General features: G+C 38.2%; 1 protein-coding gene across 4 annotated transcripts in view; it reads right to left on the reverse strand.

Moving 5' to 3' along the window:
• tbc1d4 (TBC1 domain family, member 4) overlaps window positions 1-13,101 on the reverse strand; it is a 38,877-nt gene extending 25,776 nt beyond the window's left edge. For 2 of the 4 annotated variants that reach the window (XM_028022676.1, XM_028022675.1), the window contains exons 1-3: window positions 11,605-13,100; window positions 1,093-1,221; window positions 775-1,006 (exon numbers count right to left, since the gene is read on the reverse strand). In XM_028022676.1, coding sequence (XP_027878477.1) covers window positions 775-1,006; window positions 1,093-1,221; window positions 11,605-11,994 — 751 coding nt within the window. In that variant the 5' untranslated portion in view covers window positions 11,995-13,100. Of the gene's footprint in view, window positions 1-774; window positions 1,007-1,092; window positions 1,222-11,604 lie in introns of all 4 variants that reach the window. The other 2 variants (XM_028022674.1, XM_028022677.1) reach the window with 2 other exon arrangements.
• Window positions 13,102-14,998: the final 1,897 nt, after the last annotated feature.

The following is a 14,998-nucleotide window of genomic DNA, read 5'->3' on the forward strand; positions in this document are numbered from 1 at the left end:
GGTTAATTTACCAATTACCTCTGCAGCACAAATTGAGAGTAAGATCATCTAAACATACTGGCAGCAAACACTGTGGATCCTGAAAACATGAAATTACTCCACACGCTACACAATAAGGTAGTTCTTGCTGATTATTTATACATGTTGAGAATAAAACAAACTGACTAAACTGATGGTCTTAAAATCTCTTCCTGTGCTTATTTTTGTCCTAATTCACTGCAGTTCTCCTCCCAAACAGCAAAAGCCACAACTGAAAACGATAATGACACTCCACATCAAAAACGTCCCCACAGGAGTTCATTTTCAAATGTCAGCTTCACCTGCACGGACTGAATTTTACTAACGCAAACATTTATTAGTTTACATAACTAGATTTCAGCTCAAAACTAAAAACTCAAAGCACCAGCATCACATCGGCCTACGGCTGTTAATTATGATGACTCACATGACCAGATATCAGTAATAAACTACATGGAAAATGTTCAGTATAATTAATCAGAGAAATTGTTTGAGATAAATGTATTTCCTAGCGGAAATATAAAATAAATATGAGCGCTAGACCTTATGGCGTCTTTGATTGAAAATACAATGGCTCTAATCTGAGCGTCTCCCTCAGAAGTCTGACTTCATGCTGAAGTTAAGTTACTGCCATCTCACAACTACCCTATAGAATCCCACTTCAAAACAATTTGAGTTTTCTCTTAAACATGTAATTTGCAGACCAAAGGCTGTCAGTACTGAACTCTTCATTGTTTGTTTTTTTTTCCCCTTCACCTGTGATCAGGTCTTCTACTCCTGGAGCTTCCGGTTCCTCTGTAGTTCTGCTGAGGGCAGTGAAAAGCGGGTCTCCATCTCCAGCGATGAGTAAATCCACGGGGATGGTTTCTGTAGACCCTCGCTGACCGTTGAGAAGTCGCAGGCGCTTACGTTCAGTCTCATGTTGGCGAAATTTTTCCACGCAGTCATCAATGAGGGTCGACGAAGCTTTCTTGTGGCCCACAGTAACCTGGACATTGAAATCGGAAAGATAGACAACTTTCACCTGAAGTTCATGAAACATGAAAATGTACATCTGTTTATTCGGGGAACTACCTTGCCACAGTAAAGCACTTCAAACTTCTGAGAGTTGTAGAACGCCTCGTCGGCTTCCTGTTTGGGTTTGGCATCTTCCTTCAGAGCCGATTTGGACACTTGACGAATGCTGCTGATTACCTCTGGGACCTATGAGTAAATACAGTGGAATGAGAGCAGATAATGACTGAGGAGACCTTAAAAATTTTAATTAAAGTTCAGAAAATTACAAGAAAATATGAATAAAAATTATGGTTGAAACACAACAAATTCGAGAGACATAAATGTCTTTCCAACGCAAGAAGGTTGAAAATGAAGTTAAACAAAGCCTAAAAAAATTGCTTTCATTGGATGATCACTTGTATGAAAAATAGGGAAATTATATTCAAATATTTTCTCTACTGAGTAAAACACAAACCAAAGTCAATGTGAATCACTAAAATTATGTTTTAATTTTAGTGATTCACTAAATCACTCAAATTTAGTGATTTAGTGATTTAGTAACTTCCTGTATTAAGTCAGGAAATGTCAGACATTTCCTGACTTAATACATTATTTTGCATAACAAACATGTTACATAATAAATAACTTGATGCAAAAAAAGAAAGAAAAACACCCAAAGCCTTGGTGGAAAACAAGGCTCAAACAAACAGACTGAGCTCCAAAAGAAATAGGCAAGGAGTCATGGAAAAATCAATACGTTACTGGACTGAAGACAAAACAGAGGGCTGGAAGAAACCAGAGATCTGAAGGTGAGCCTGTTTGTGCAGCAGTGTGTTGGAGGAAGAGTCTGTGCTATCAATACACTCAGAGCAGCCTGGTAACATTCATACAGGAGAAAAAAAACACAATATAAACACAGAAAACGTAAATTTTTGTAGGAGAAATTCATAAGAGATATCTGGAAATGTAAGAGACATTTGTTTTGCTTCATATCTATACAAGAAAAGAAAAAAGAAAAAAATACAAAATTATTATACAATATTGAGAGCTAAGACAATGGATTCGTGTACTCTATAAATGTATTACAACACAATTGAGGGGAGACTAGTAGAAGCAGACGCATAAAATTGAAATGGAAGGAAAACAGGAAGAGGATGGTTGGGATTGAAACAAAAACATCCTGCAAAACACTTGACCGATTTCCTGTTGGGGCATCAAGAAATCCTGACAAGATTTCTTATAATTTTCCTGCAAGGAAGGGAAAGGGAGTTTGTGCCTTACATCTGGCTGCAAGGGTTAAAATAAATTTCAAAAGCTGATCTGTGCCAAGATGTTGAAAGTAGGAAGAAAATTAGGGGTGGTCAGACATGCTTGCTAAGTGAAAAGAAAATAAGTAATTATCTTTCTAGCGGATTGCAAAGCTTCTTTGTAATAATTCTTTGACATCTTGTGAGGCTGAAGAAGCCAATTTCCTGACATAAGTCATCAACAGTGGAAAAAAAGCTGAGATGAAATGAAGATGGCAACTTTTGGTCTGACAGACTGGACAGCAGACACCTCTGGTCTTTGAATCTAATCAATTCAAAGACCTCGCTCAATCAAAGCAGCACTGTCTCCGCAAACCCCAAGGGGAACATGACTGGACCATTTTAAGATTTTAAAAAACTGCTTTACTATGCATGAGTAAGATGACGCAATGACACCATTTGGGCTTATCAATTATTTATAACCTACCCAAAATAGAGCCTGTAAAGCAGCTTGTTCCAGGTACAAGGAGACTGACCAGGACAGAATTGGCTTTTTCCATTTAAAATCGGTTGAAATATAACCCCTATAATAACTCACTGTCAAGCTGATTTAACTTTCACCCATTTCTGCCTGGATCTGTGGAACCATAACAGTAATGTTGGGTGTGAGCAAGGAACTGTCAACATAAATGCCAGCAGTGAAGCCCAGCTTTTATAGTCCAGGAGAAAAGCAAATATTACGTGAGCGGATGGATTGCAGGGTGAAATACTATGACCCCCCCACAGTCAGTCGTAATAATAAGAGATCATTTACACTGATCCATGCAGGATCAGTTTCTGCAGGCAAGCCAAGTTGGATTTCTTATAAAAATATAGGTTAGGTTGATACACAATAAGCATGAAAAAAATTGACACTTGGATTGTCTATCTCCTAAATGTTTCAAAAGTCCTTGTTAAAAGTCCAGTTTTAACAAGGACTTTTATTCCCAGTCCTTGTTAAAACTGGGAATAAAAGAAGTAAAAAAAAAGGTTACTGTATTTAAGATCCAGGATAATTAAGGAACTTGTATTTCTTTAAGGTTTTGTGTATATTAAAAGGGAGCCAAGGCTGCAACCTTCATGTCACAAAAAAAGACTAAACTGTTTCCTATTCTGCAGATGTGCTTCTCTATCTCAAGAACAGACATTCAATGAACAGTTCCAAACAAGCAATAAAAGCTAAAAAAAAGACATAGTTCTTTGCATATTGTACAACTGTGCTGAAAACATAAAACACTACATCATGCCATGCTTTATTCAATAAACACCAAGTCTAATTGCAGAACCAATGCATTCAGATTTCTTATTAGCCATGAGCTGAAATAATCACATTTTCCAAGACTTTGTTCCCCATATTTCTCACTGTTGTTTCAGCTAGTGAAGGAGTACCAACATTTTCTTCAAACAAAGGAGATTTTTTTTTATATAGTATTTTGTCAGACAGCACTCATCTTCGCCACTGAAAATATGTTATGGTTTGAGTCCACGGACCCTGTCCAAATGTTATATTTACCAAGTTAAAAGTCAAGGTTGGTTAACTCATTTCATTAACCGCATCAAGCTTTCAACACCACAGTTAGACATCAATATCAATGGACATCTTTATGCAAAGGTCAATTCACCTCTCACTTTCAGCCAGTTTCACATTTTTACAAGCAAAAGGCAACATAGAGCTCTCCATGTCTGTTCAATGGAAAACTGCTGAATGGGGTTGAATATGTTTTCTGTTGTGGACTTGCTGCTGTGCTTGGGGGCATTGTTCTGTTTCAGTGAAACTTCAGCTGTTGCCTCACATCTGACTCCCAAATAATTCAATCTACAGAGGAGTTCATGGTTGATTCAATCACGGCAAAGACCTCTGGTACTGTCGCTGCAAAACAAACCCAAATCCTCAGGTCTTCAGCTCCTTGTTTGACAGTTGGTATAAGGTGTTCGTGTTCACATAGTGCGTCTTGTTTTCAATAAGTAGTGCTGATAGTGATGACCAAATGTCTTCAAGGTAAATTCTTCCAGAAATGTGATGGTTTATCCAGAAGGGCAGCAATGATTACATTTTTAAGATGATTCGCACTTTCCAAATTGTCTGGTGACAACATAACTCAGTCAAACTACGGTACTGTTGTTTTTTTATTGCAGCATCTAAATAGTATTTTAAACACTCCCAGTTAGAGTTTGGCATTTTTAATGAATAATTCAACTAGGTAATGTGTAGACTCGTTGTTTATGTTGGATAAAAACTGGTCAGATTATTTTTTAACTCCTCTTTCCTGAATCCACAAGACTGAAGACTCTGCGGGAAATGTCAAAGGTTACCTAAGAAGACAAACGGGGCAGCCAAATTTAACAACATTCATGTCCCAACATAAAACAGAAAGGCCCTTATGTCACCTTAGCACGAGGTGGAAGATTAAAACATAATCCACAAAGATGGATGTGAAACAAAACAGGTTTTTTATTTTTGTCATCAACTAATGTAGCTGTATAAATATTGGGAGTTAAATATTGCGGCAGACGGCTATCGCCTCCATTTTCTATCGTCAATACTAATTTTCTTCATACTGTATGAGGCATCATCTCAAAATTACTCTGGAAAATGGAAATAGTTATGGGAACAGAAAGCACAACTAAATGCAGGTAAGAAAATTGGACAAAGAAACTACTTATTCTGATTGACAGTGATTTAAAAATGAATAACAGACTACTTACTGTATTGGACTAATTTAAGTGACTAATGGCCAAATGAATCATTGTGTGTGCGTCAGTTATTGTCTCAATAAAAAAAGAGAGTTGGCCCATTTTACCTACTTTGGTCTATTAATAAAAGTTTAACTGTTGTGAAAATCTGGGTTTTTTTTCAATATGTCACAAAAACTGCTAAAATGCCAAGCATTTTTGATTCCGTTTCAGTATTCAGTTTTCCTCTGTTACAGTTCATCTGATTTACCTAAAATAAAGTTCAGCGATGAACCTGAGTGAAGCGCTTCAAGTGGTTTTCGGAGTTCATCATAGCTACTAATAATATTTTAATGGCTTCAGAGGATGGACTTGTGTCTGCTCTGGTCTTGTTAGATCTCACTGCTGCATTTGATACAATCGATCACAGAATTCTCGTACAAAGACTCAAACATGCTGTAAGGATCAAGGCAACGGCTTTGGGCTTGTTTTAGTCATATTTGTCAGACAGATCCCAGTTTGTTCATGTTAATGACACGTCTTCGTAATGCTCCAAGCTTACTTGTAGAGGACCAAAGTGATCAGCGCTTGGGCCAGTTCCTTTTACTAGATGATTCCACTCATCCCAGCACACAGTATGGGATATAGCTCTTTATGCTGATGATACGCAGATATTTTTATCCATAAATCCCAATGAATCCAATCAGTTAGACTACAAGCAACTCTTGGAGAAATAAAAATCTGGATGAAATGTCATTCTTAAATATCAACAAATAAAAAGGAGAAAACGGTGAGAGATCAACAAAATTAATAGGAAGACATTATATTTCTCCATTTGTCGGTTCTCTGCTAAACTGTAATTATGTTTAGCCGTGTTTGTGATTGAAGTCCCAGTTTTGACATTATAACTTCTAACTTGTAATGCAGCTTGACATTACAAACCCCTTTTAAAATACCCTTTTAAAAGGGGTTTGCACATTTTTGATAGACACTGCATAAATTATTCTAATTTGACTTCACAACAGAATTGTTGCTATGCCCTTTAATGACTACAACACCTGAAAAGCGACATAAACCGTCATAGGGTGATGCCCTTTTGAATCTTCACTTCTCAAGCAGAGGCAGCATGGCTGGTTATAATAATTTGCTGCGCTCCACCTCTTAGTTTAAAGCAAAGGAAGTAGCAGAGTTCAATTTGTAATTAACAGTGAAATACGACTCACCAATGCAGTACACTCCTTTAACCAACAACATTGGTAGTTTTCTCACTCCACAATGTTTCTTATGTGCAACGGCATGTGGTGCAGTTCAGATCCACCTGAATATTTGTCTGAATATCAAAGGAGAATACAGATTCCAGTGGTCCAATTCCACTTCAGATCACAACTTAAAAAGCAGAGGAGTATGTGGTTTATGTGATGGGCAGGCTCAAGTTCTCTATTGTTGGCCTTATAATGGAACCATGCTATTGCAGGGTAAAAGTTAGATTTGTAACTGTGGCTTAGAGCTCCACACTAAATCTCGGAGGAGGTGAAAGGTAAAACTCAGTGGAATGTCTAACTCTGACTATGATGTTAATCTGACAAAACTCTTAAAGAAACACACCTCAAATATATTTTATGATTGGATATAAACTCTTATTTTATACATGAGAGCTAAAGTTGAAATTCAAGTCAAACCTGATTTGACACGTGACCAACCAAGTATAGAGACAGAACCTGCTTTCACGGCATTTCCGAATGTTTAACTTTTTCTTTATGCATGCAAAATCAGATTTGCTGTTTGCCACAAGGCGTGCAGGAGGCCTCTCCCTATTTTATTTAACCTTTCCCTTGAATTTAATGCATGCAAGGACTCCTGACTCTTGCTTTACACAATGAGTTCCCATCATGTCCTCAGCTAAGAATAGATTTGGAAGCAGCTACAACTCTGTCAGCTAAAAGTCTGCAGCAATATTTCATTGCTTCTTTGAACTTTTCCGAGACAAACAGAAGCTTCCCAAAAGCACAAGAAGCTGGTTCTGAATAAACAGAGGATACACCTGGCAGATAATCGAATCAGTAACAATAGTCACAGCAGGGTGTTGTGCATGATGATGGCATATGAGTAGAAAAACCCGACCATCACACGTAGTCCACCTTTCATATGTTGTGTGTGGCCAGACCAGTTTTTGTTGCGTAATAACAGTGACTGAAGCATGTTCACGATGTCTCTCCAACTGTAGACTTCAGCTGAGAGGCCGCTAACAACTTCTACTCTTATTTTAGAGCGCAAAAGAGACTCTGTACTCAAGCCCTCCAAATACCACTGGGAACATGATACAACACAGGCGCACTTGACATAAGCGCAAAACCCGAGCATATCCGTTTGTGAACATTATTTGTGAATGTTTCCCGGGTCACTGGGGTAACAAGAAAAACACGAGCTAGTGTGAAGCTTCAGATTGAGTGGCAGGCTGGGAAGGAATCGTATGTGAACATCCTGATGTTTAGATGTGCAAAAACAAACTCGCAAATTGCTCATTAAATTTGTGATTTTGTTTTTTATCCTTCTTTTTATAGCTAATTTACAGCCAGACAAAAATCCCAACATGCACCAGAGCTGCTGGGCTGAACTCCTAAGCTCAGGGACTCAACCACCCGGTACGACCTTTCAGCACCGATAAGAAAGCAAAATAGCACACTGGCTTTCAAACATCAACTCCCACGTTTCTGGTTTTTGTAATGTTTTCAAAATTTCAGTTTATTACTCAAGACTGGCATGCTGATCAGCATGTAATTGTGCTGACTCAATATGGTGCCTGTTCAGATTTCAGGAAAAATGTCTCATCTACATCGATTGTGACAGCTCCAATTTGGAAAATACAAACCAACAACAAAGAGTTACTGTAGGAGAAGTGATAGGATGCTGACATCTGCAACAAATAACACATGTAGAGAGCCTCAGTGTGTTTCATTGGGACTAAACACCAGACTGTCACATAACAGTGAGTTATAAGGAAAATCATAAATAACGTAAATATTTGCATTTGTACAATTTGCATTGCAAAGATGTACTTCTATTTAGCCCACTAAAAAGTTCTATTCAAATAATTAACAATTGGGTATAATTTAACTTCAGCATAAATGCAAATAAATACGAAAGTTTGGTAGAGAAACGGGCAAGAGATTCAAGGTAACTCTGGAGGAGTTACAGAGATGTACAGCTCAGGTGGGAGAATTTGTTGCCAGGACAAGTACTAGCTCTCCATCCCACAAACATGACATTTAAGAAAGAGTGTAGACAGAAAAGCAATTCCTTAATCAAGGAAAGACATAAAAATCCAGCTTGCAGGCGAGCATTGCCAAAAGTCGTGTAGAAGGCAAGCAAATATGTGGAAGAAGCCACTCTGGTCAGATGACACCTAAATACATATACATCAGTCTTTCACCAGGAGATTACAGTCAGGTTCAAATACTCACTAAATGTATTGAGCAGATTAATGTCTGGATGGGCCAAAACTTCCTCCAACTAAATAAAAATAAAACCGAAATATTAGTGTTTGGGCCAAAAGAGCATAGACTAAATATAATCACCCACCTTCAGTCCATTGGATTAAAATGTTCTGACGAAGCCAAGAATCTGGGGGTGATCATGGATCCTGATCTGAACTTTAATAACCACATCAAATATATCATAAAAACGTCATACTACCATCTAAAAAATATTGCTAAAATTACACGACTCATGTCCCCACAAGACTCTGAAAAATTAGTTCATGCCTTTGTTTTTAGTAGACTCGATTACTGCAATGGAATTTTTACTGGATTATCAAAAAAAGCAATAAGACAGCTCCAGCTTCTGCAGAATGCTGCTGCAAGAGTCCTAACTAAAACAAAAAGAGATCAGCATATCAGTCCAGTTCTAAGATCCCTGCACTGGCTGCCTGTTGCTCGAAGAATAGAATTTAAAATCTCCTTAATGGTTTACAAAGCACTTCATAATAGAAACCCAGACTACATTTCTGATCTTCTTCAACCATATGTACCACTCAGACCTTTAAGATCATAGAATCAAACCTTCTAACCATTCCAAGAGTCAGAACTAAACATGGTGAAGCAGCTTTTAGTTTTTATGCTCCAACACTCTGGAATAAGCTTCCTGCTCACTGTAAGACTGCCCCTACCTTGAGTTTATTTAAAACAAGGTTAAAAACCTTCTTATTTGACGTTGCCTATTCTTAAATTTGTATTTATTATTATTATTATTTTTTTTTTTTTTTTAACTATATTCAAATTTGTAATGTTTATTTTGTTTATTCTTATTCTGTTGTATGTTGTTTTTAACTTCTTTGAACAAGCACTTTGAATTGTCTTTGGCTGAAAGGTGCTATATAAATACAGTTGCCTTGCTTTGCCTTGCCTTGCCTTGCCTAAATGAAACTTTTTGGCTGTAGACCACTGAAACAACCATCACACACCTCCTGTAAAAAATGGTGGTGGGGACAAAAAATCTGGTGAGAGTTGATGGGAAGATGGAAGGAGCTAGCTGCTGATTTGTTTTCTTGAAGAAAACAAATCAGAGGTTGCAGAGATTTCTTGATAGAAGTTCACCTAAATATTTTTCAAAAATCCAAGGTACACAGCAAAGGCTACACTGGAATGGTTTAGAGCGAAGCTTATTTATGTGTCAGATTGACCCAAAAGTGCAAACAAAGTCAAAGTGCAGATCTAAATCCAGTCAAGACATTTAAAATGGCCATTCATTGTATATGCAAACTGCTTTGAAAACTGACATTTTTCTTCCACCTTCTTATTATGCACTACTTTTAGTTGGTCTACCACGTAACATTCCATCAAAATACAAAATGTGGCAAAAATCAAGGGATATGAAATTTTAAGCTAGTGCTTATTGTGGCACTGAACACCCAAAATACAGTTAAGCTTAAAAAAGCAGCTGACCTACAAGTCATCATCACATGAAGTCATCCCAAAATGAGAAGTGAGAGTTGTAATGTCTGAAAGGCTTGCGTCTAACAAAACAGTTTTACATGCATCACCATGCCCACACTTTTCTCGGACGCATGTATTTTATTGCTCGATTAATATCAATTATTGATATAATGCTTCCCAGTTACTATCAATTGACATCAATAACCCAGTAGGAGTTGGAAAACTATGCATCTCAGGACTGTGGAGGGTTACAGTGAGGATTTGTCAGCAAAAACAAGTAGAAAGTTCATTAGGTTGGAATCTGATTTGTGGCACACAAAAAAAAATACAAATAATTTTAAAAAAAAATGAAGTATCTATTGCTATCTAAAAGCACCTATGAAATGTATGGGGAATAACAAAATACAGCAAGAATTGTTTGTGTAAAAAGGCAATCCAGGCAAATTCTTTAAAGAACTTTGTGTATGCACATATGTTATTTTATTTGGACTTTAAGGAGATTCCTAAACAAAAAAAGGACAGTGAATGGATTAACTGCCAAATATTATTCCCTCCAACCAGTGGCCTAAATACTTAATAGTAAGATAAACATGTTTGGACTAAAGGCTAAAATAATACTGTGTTTGTGAGAGATTAAAAGGCAAAGTCTGTCACCCCATGGTAATCCCAACTTCCTTGTCTTATGTTTGGAAAATTATGAATCATGATAGATTTTTTTTCAGATAATAGCTACTGTAACAATTGACATATTTCTTTTGGAAACACAAACTACACTTTGTACACTTTATCTTGTGATATCTACCGTACATCTACTCATCAGTCTACAGCCTGTACAACACTTTAGACTATCATGTGCTGCTTCCATCCACCAGTAAAGCACAACATTTGATCATAATTACAGTTATTTATCAGTATTTACCTGTAAAAACTAACACTTTTTTCCAAACATTGATATAATTATAATTTTCATCTGTACTTTTCAGAATTTCTGGAGACTTTTTTTTGTAGTTTGATGAAGATTATGTTTCTGAAGGAGACCCATGGGAAAAATTTAACTACAGGCAGACCTGGCCCGAGGCATAAGCAAACTAAGCCACTACTTAGCCCCTTCCTCCACAAACCATTGGGAAGCCTTCCATAAAAATCTACATTTTAACACAAATCTAAAATGTCTTTGAGAATAAGGATTACATTGAATTTGATTTGGCATTTTAGCATAGATAGAATAAAATATTACAATTAGTTAGAAATGTAAACGTTTGTGGTACTAACATAATTACAATCTGATGCTATGACTATAAACTTTTCTTTGTGATTGACCTCAGCTTGATCACAAATATATCTTATCAAATAATAACCAACTATCGGTGGCTGTTTTTAAGCTCAGTCAATTAAACATGTGGAATATCACCTCCCAGATTTCACCAGTTGTCTTGAACGCTACTAGCGGTGGTAATTCAACCGCCAACCCTGATTACAATAATTAACTAACTCATTAGCACACATTGATTACATATTTATGTATTACTGGAACACAGCATTGACTCATGTCTAAATTAGTTATGCATATTAACATTAAAATCGGGTCTATCTAACTACCAAAGGATGAAAATGGGGGTTGCATGTGGAGTGGCTCGCCCAGGGCGTCATTCGTGCAAGGATCGCCACTGGCTTGTGTGCCTAAACTTCAGCACGCCTACCTGGTTCGGGTCGCAGGCCTTGAAGACGTGACAGGACATCTCGGACTCCGGGTTGTCCGGCTGGCCCCGCAGCAGGTAGGAAAAACAAGTGAGGTCATTGCTGTTGTGGATGAAGCGCGAGATCAGCTGGGCTTTGTGCTCGAAGATGAAGACCGACGAGTTGCTGCTGTTGGAGGGGACGCAGCGGACGAAGGGGGTGTTGAGCAGCAGCTGAACTTCTCTGGGCTGCATGACGGGGCCGCAGTCGCCCCTCTCGCTCCTCCTGCGGATCTCGGCCACCAGCCACGGCAGCATGGGCAGAGTGGTGCGCCTGTCCAGCGAGCACCAGCCGACGTAAGTCAGGGCGAAGCGCTTGTCCGTCCTGCTCTCCTTCTCCTCCTGGATCTCCATGTCGACCCAGCAGACTCTTCCGTACAAAACTAGCGAGACAGCGAGGGGTAACTAAAAACACTTTCCAAAATATCCCCTTTGGACCATTCCCTGAAACCCCAATCCAAACGACGCTGGATTTACTTTGTAGCAATTTCCATGTCCACATTCACACTCTATGCCCTTGCAGCAACAACTGGGCTCTGCTACATGCACAACGTGCTCGATCAGCTGCAATTCTCCATGTTATCCAAATGTCAAAAGTGTATCCGATGCACTGTTTTGTTTTTGTTTTTTTTCTTCAAGGGATTTAAAGTAATCGCATAAGTGCAGTCTGATTCACTGCTCCACTCCTGTTGGGTTAAACACCTAAAAGTTTTCTGCACTGTGTGCTGCACTTCGTTCAAGATTGCCTGCTAAAACGTGGCTTTGGATGGTTCCTGTGTAAACACAAGGCGTTTGGTAGAACTTGATTTTCTGACGCGCTGAACGTCCCTCCAGGGTGCACAGATCGCGGCGCACTTACACCATCTAGATCCTGAAATCCTACAGCGCCTGGACTTGTGAGGTTGTATCAGTTCCGTGCATACGATCAATATATTGATGCTGGTAAATCGTCTTCAAGAACAGTCCCTTGATTGTGATCCTTTCTTCCCAAACGCCTTGGAGGCGGAGCGGCTGTGAAGCACCTCCCAGCCATCCCATGTGCTGGTGAAGCGGGTGGGTGTATGGCAGGCCGTTGTAACATATATTCAAAAGAACACCAAACTAACTTTTTTTTTTAAGGTCAAATTAGGGCCACACTAAGAAAATGTAAAAAATAATAAAGTCATCATATTACAAGAATGATGTTGTACGAGAATAGTCATAGCTGGTTTATTTTTTGTAAAGTTATGACGTTTTGCATTATTTCATTTTTAATCTCACAGTATTGTGGCTTTATTCTCATGATATTGACTTTAATATTGTGACATTATATTCACAAAATATAACTTTATTCTCATATTATTTCAACTTTATCCTTGTACAACTTAATTCTCGTAACAGAGTTTAGTCTGGTAATTTTATTTTTTATTAGTATGGCCCTAACACCCTGTTGTATAATGCCCTCTAAATTTGCCAGCACCTCTTCAATTTGTAATTCCTGATGTGTCGAGGTTGTTCTATTTGAGGTTTTATTTGGTCCTCCGGGTTTCACTTTGGAAATGAACAGTCAGCTCTTTGGATGCTCTTGGAGTTCATTCATTTTTGTCTCTGTGCACCACCCAGGTTTGTTTACCAGCTCCAGGTCCCGACCAGAACCCCTCAGTGTAAATTACCTTGAGGAATAATGAGATTTGGTTATATAAAAAACAACAGGCTTTAGTGCCGAAAAATGATTAGTGATCCGGAACAGATACAGAGTGACATTCACCATCCATCGCTGGTCACTTAGCACACCTTAGGGAGGCAATCAAGTGAGGCAAAGATTGTAGTGCGAGTTTAGCTTTCATAATTCTCTGCAATCGGTACTCTCCCTAAAGTCTAGTCTAATCAGTTTCAGTCTGTTTACGTATGACTGGCGGGGGCGGCAGTCACACATTATGCGTGTAAGCGGATAAGAGAGATAAAAAAAAACAGAATCCATAACAATGCCCAGATGTTTGTATGCTGGATGAATGTCACTCCTGATTTGCCAGCCCTTCCCTTAACATCTGCACCGGTTCCACCTTGCTGGTCCATGATGCTGTCCAGCTAGACGAAAGACTGTGCCTCCTCCATAGGTTGTTATTAGAGTGATCTTAAGCATTTTGGTCTTCTCCTTGTGGTCGATGAGTCCAACCTATTCTGATGTGGCAGCCAACACATTTGTATTGACTTTTTGTATTCTGAAATAAACTGCTTCTTGTTATCATTCCGAATACATGAAAATACTCTGAAAATGCTGTTTAGTTGCTTACGACAGGATGTCCTTAATGACATATCTATACAATATTTAAATGAAGTTTTAGATTTCAAAAATAAAATCATATAATACCAATAATTAATGTCATAATTCAACAGTCTTGTAGCCAAACGCTACAAAACACATAAACGAGAAAATTTACGTAATGTCTTGATTTTTTAACATTTTAGAAAGTTGAAACTTTTTGGTGTTAAATTATAAAACACCTTGCCATAGTACCAAATGACAGGACAGAGCTCCGCCTTTTCTCCAACAAAACAGAAGCTGTTAAATTGAAAGTGTTTCCCATGGCAATATGAGGAATGTTTGCAGCCTCTGTGGCACAGCTCCTCTGGGCTCCCGTTGGTTGTAATTCCTGAGGATAGTTTTTAATGAAAGCCTTGTTTAAGGCCTATGAGTATTGAGTATGAGCTTGTAAACTATAGGTTTACTGTTTGCAAGCTACCCCTGCTGAATCATAGTATTACATAGCTGCTTTACGTAGCAGGAGGTTCCTATCTGCCAGACTACATAATTCCTAGAACTCCACCTATCCCTTTGCCATATATAACCTCACCAGTCAGCTAGTAGGGCCCTGCACACTAGACACCCCCCACACAGAGCTCTCCTATGTATCTTGGCTATCACTTATCAAGCACCCAAACAACTAAAAATCTTGGCTTGCATTTTATTGACGTCTAGAAGAAATAATAAGGTTACCTTTTTAGAATTTTAATACAAATTTAAAATACTAATTTATTAAAACAGAAGAGGCATTCTGCTCAAGTCTACACATTTCTGAGCTGGCAATAATATCCAGCACACACATTCACATATAAAATTAAACTTTTATCTGTAAAATAAAAAAAATACTGCCGACTACCAAGCTTTGAACAGTCAAAGCTAAACTAGAGCAAAGTTCAGAGAGGAACAGTTGCTTTACATCACTCAGTTAAAAATGATCAAGCGCTGTTTTAGCTGCATAGATTAGGGGCCCGCACTCAAACGCTGTCACTACTGAGCTTTGAATGTCCAATTGTTTGGGAGACCTTACTACTCTGATTAAATACGGCTCCGAAACCTAAATATGATTTAAAAATA

This window comes from Xiphophorus couchianus, chromosome 7, assembly GCF_001444195.1.
Source record: "Xiphophorus couchianus chromosome 7, X_couchianus-1.0, whole genome shotgun sequence".
Classification (NCBI taxonomy): Eukaryota; Metazoa; Chordata; class Actinopteri; order Cyprinodontiformes; family Poeciliidae; genus Xiphophorus; species Xiphophorus couchianus.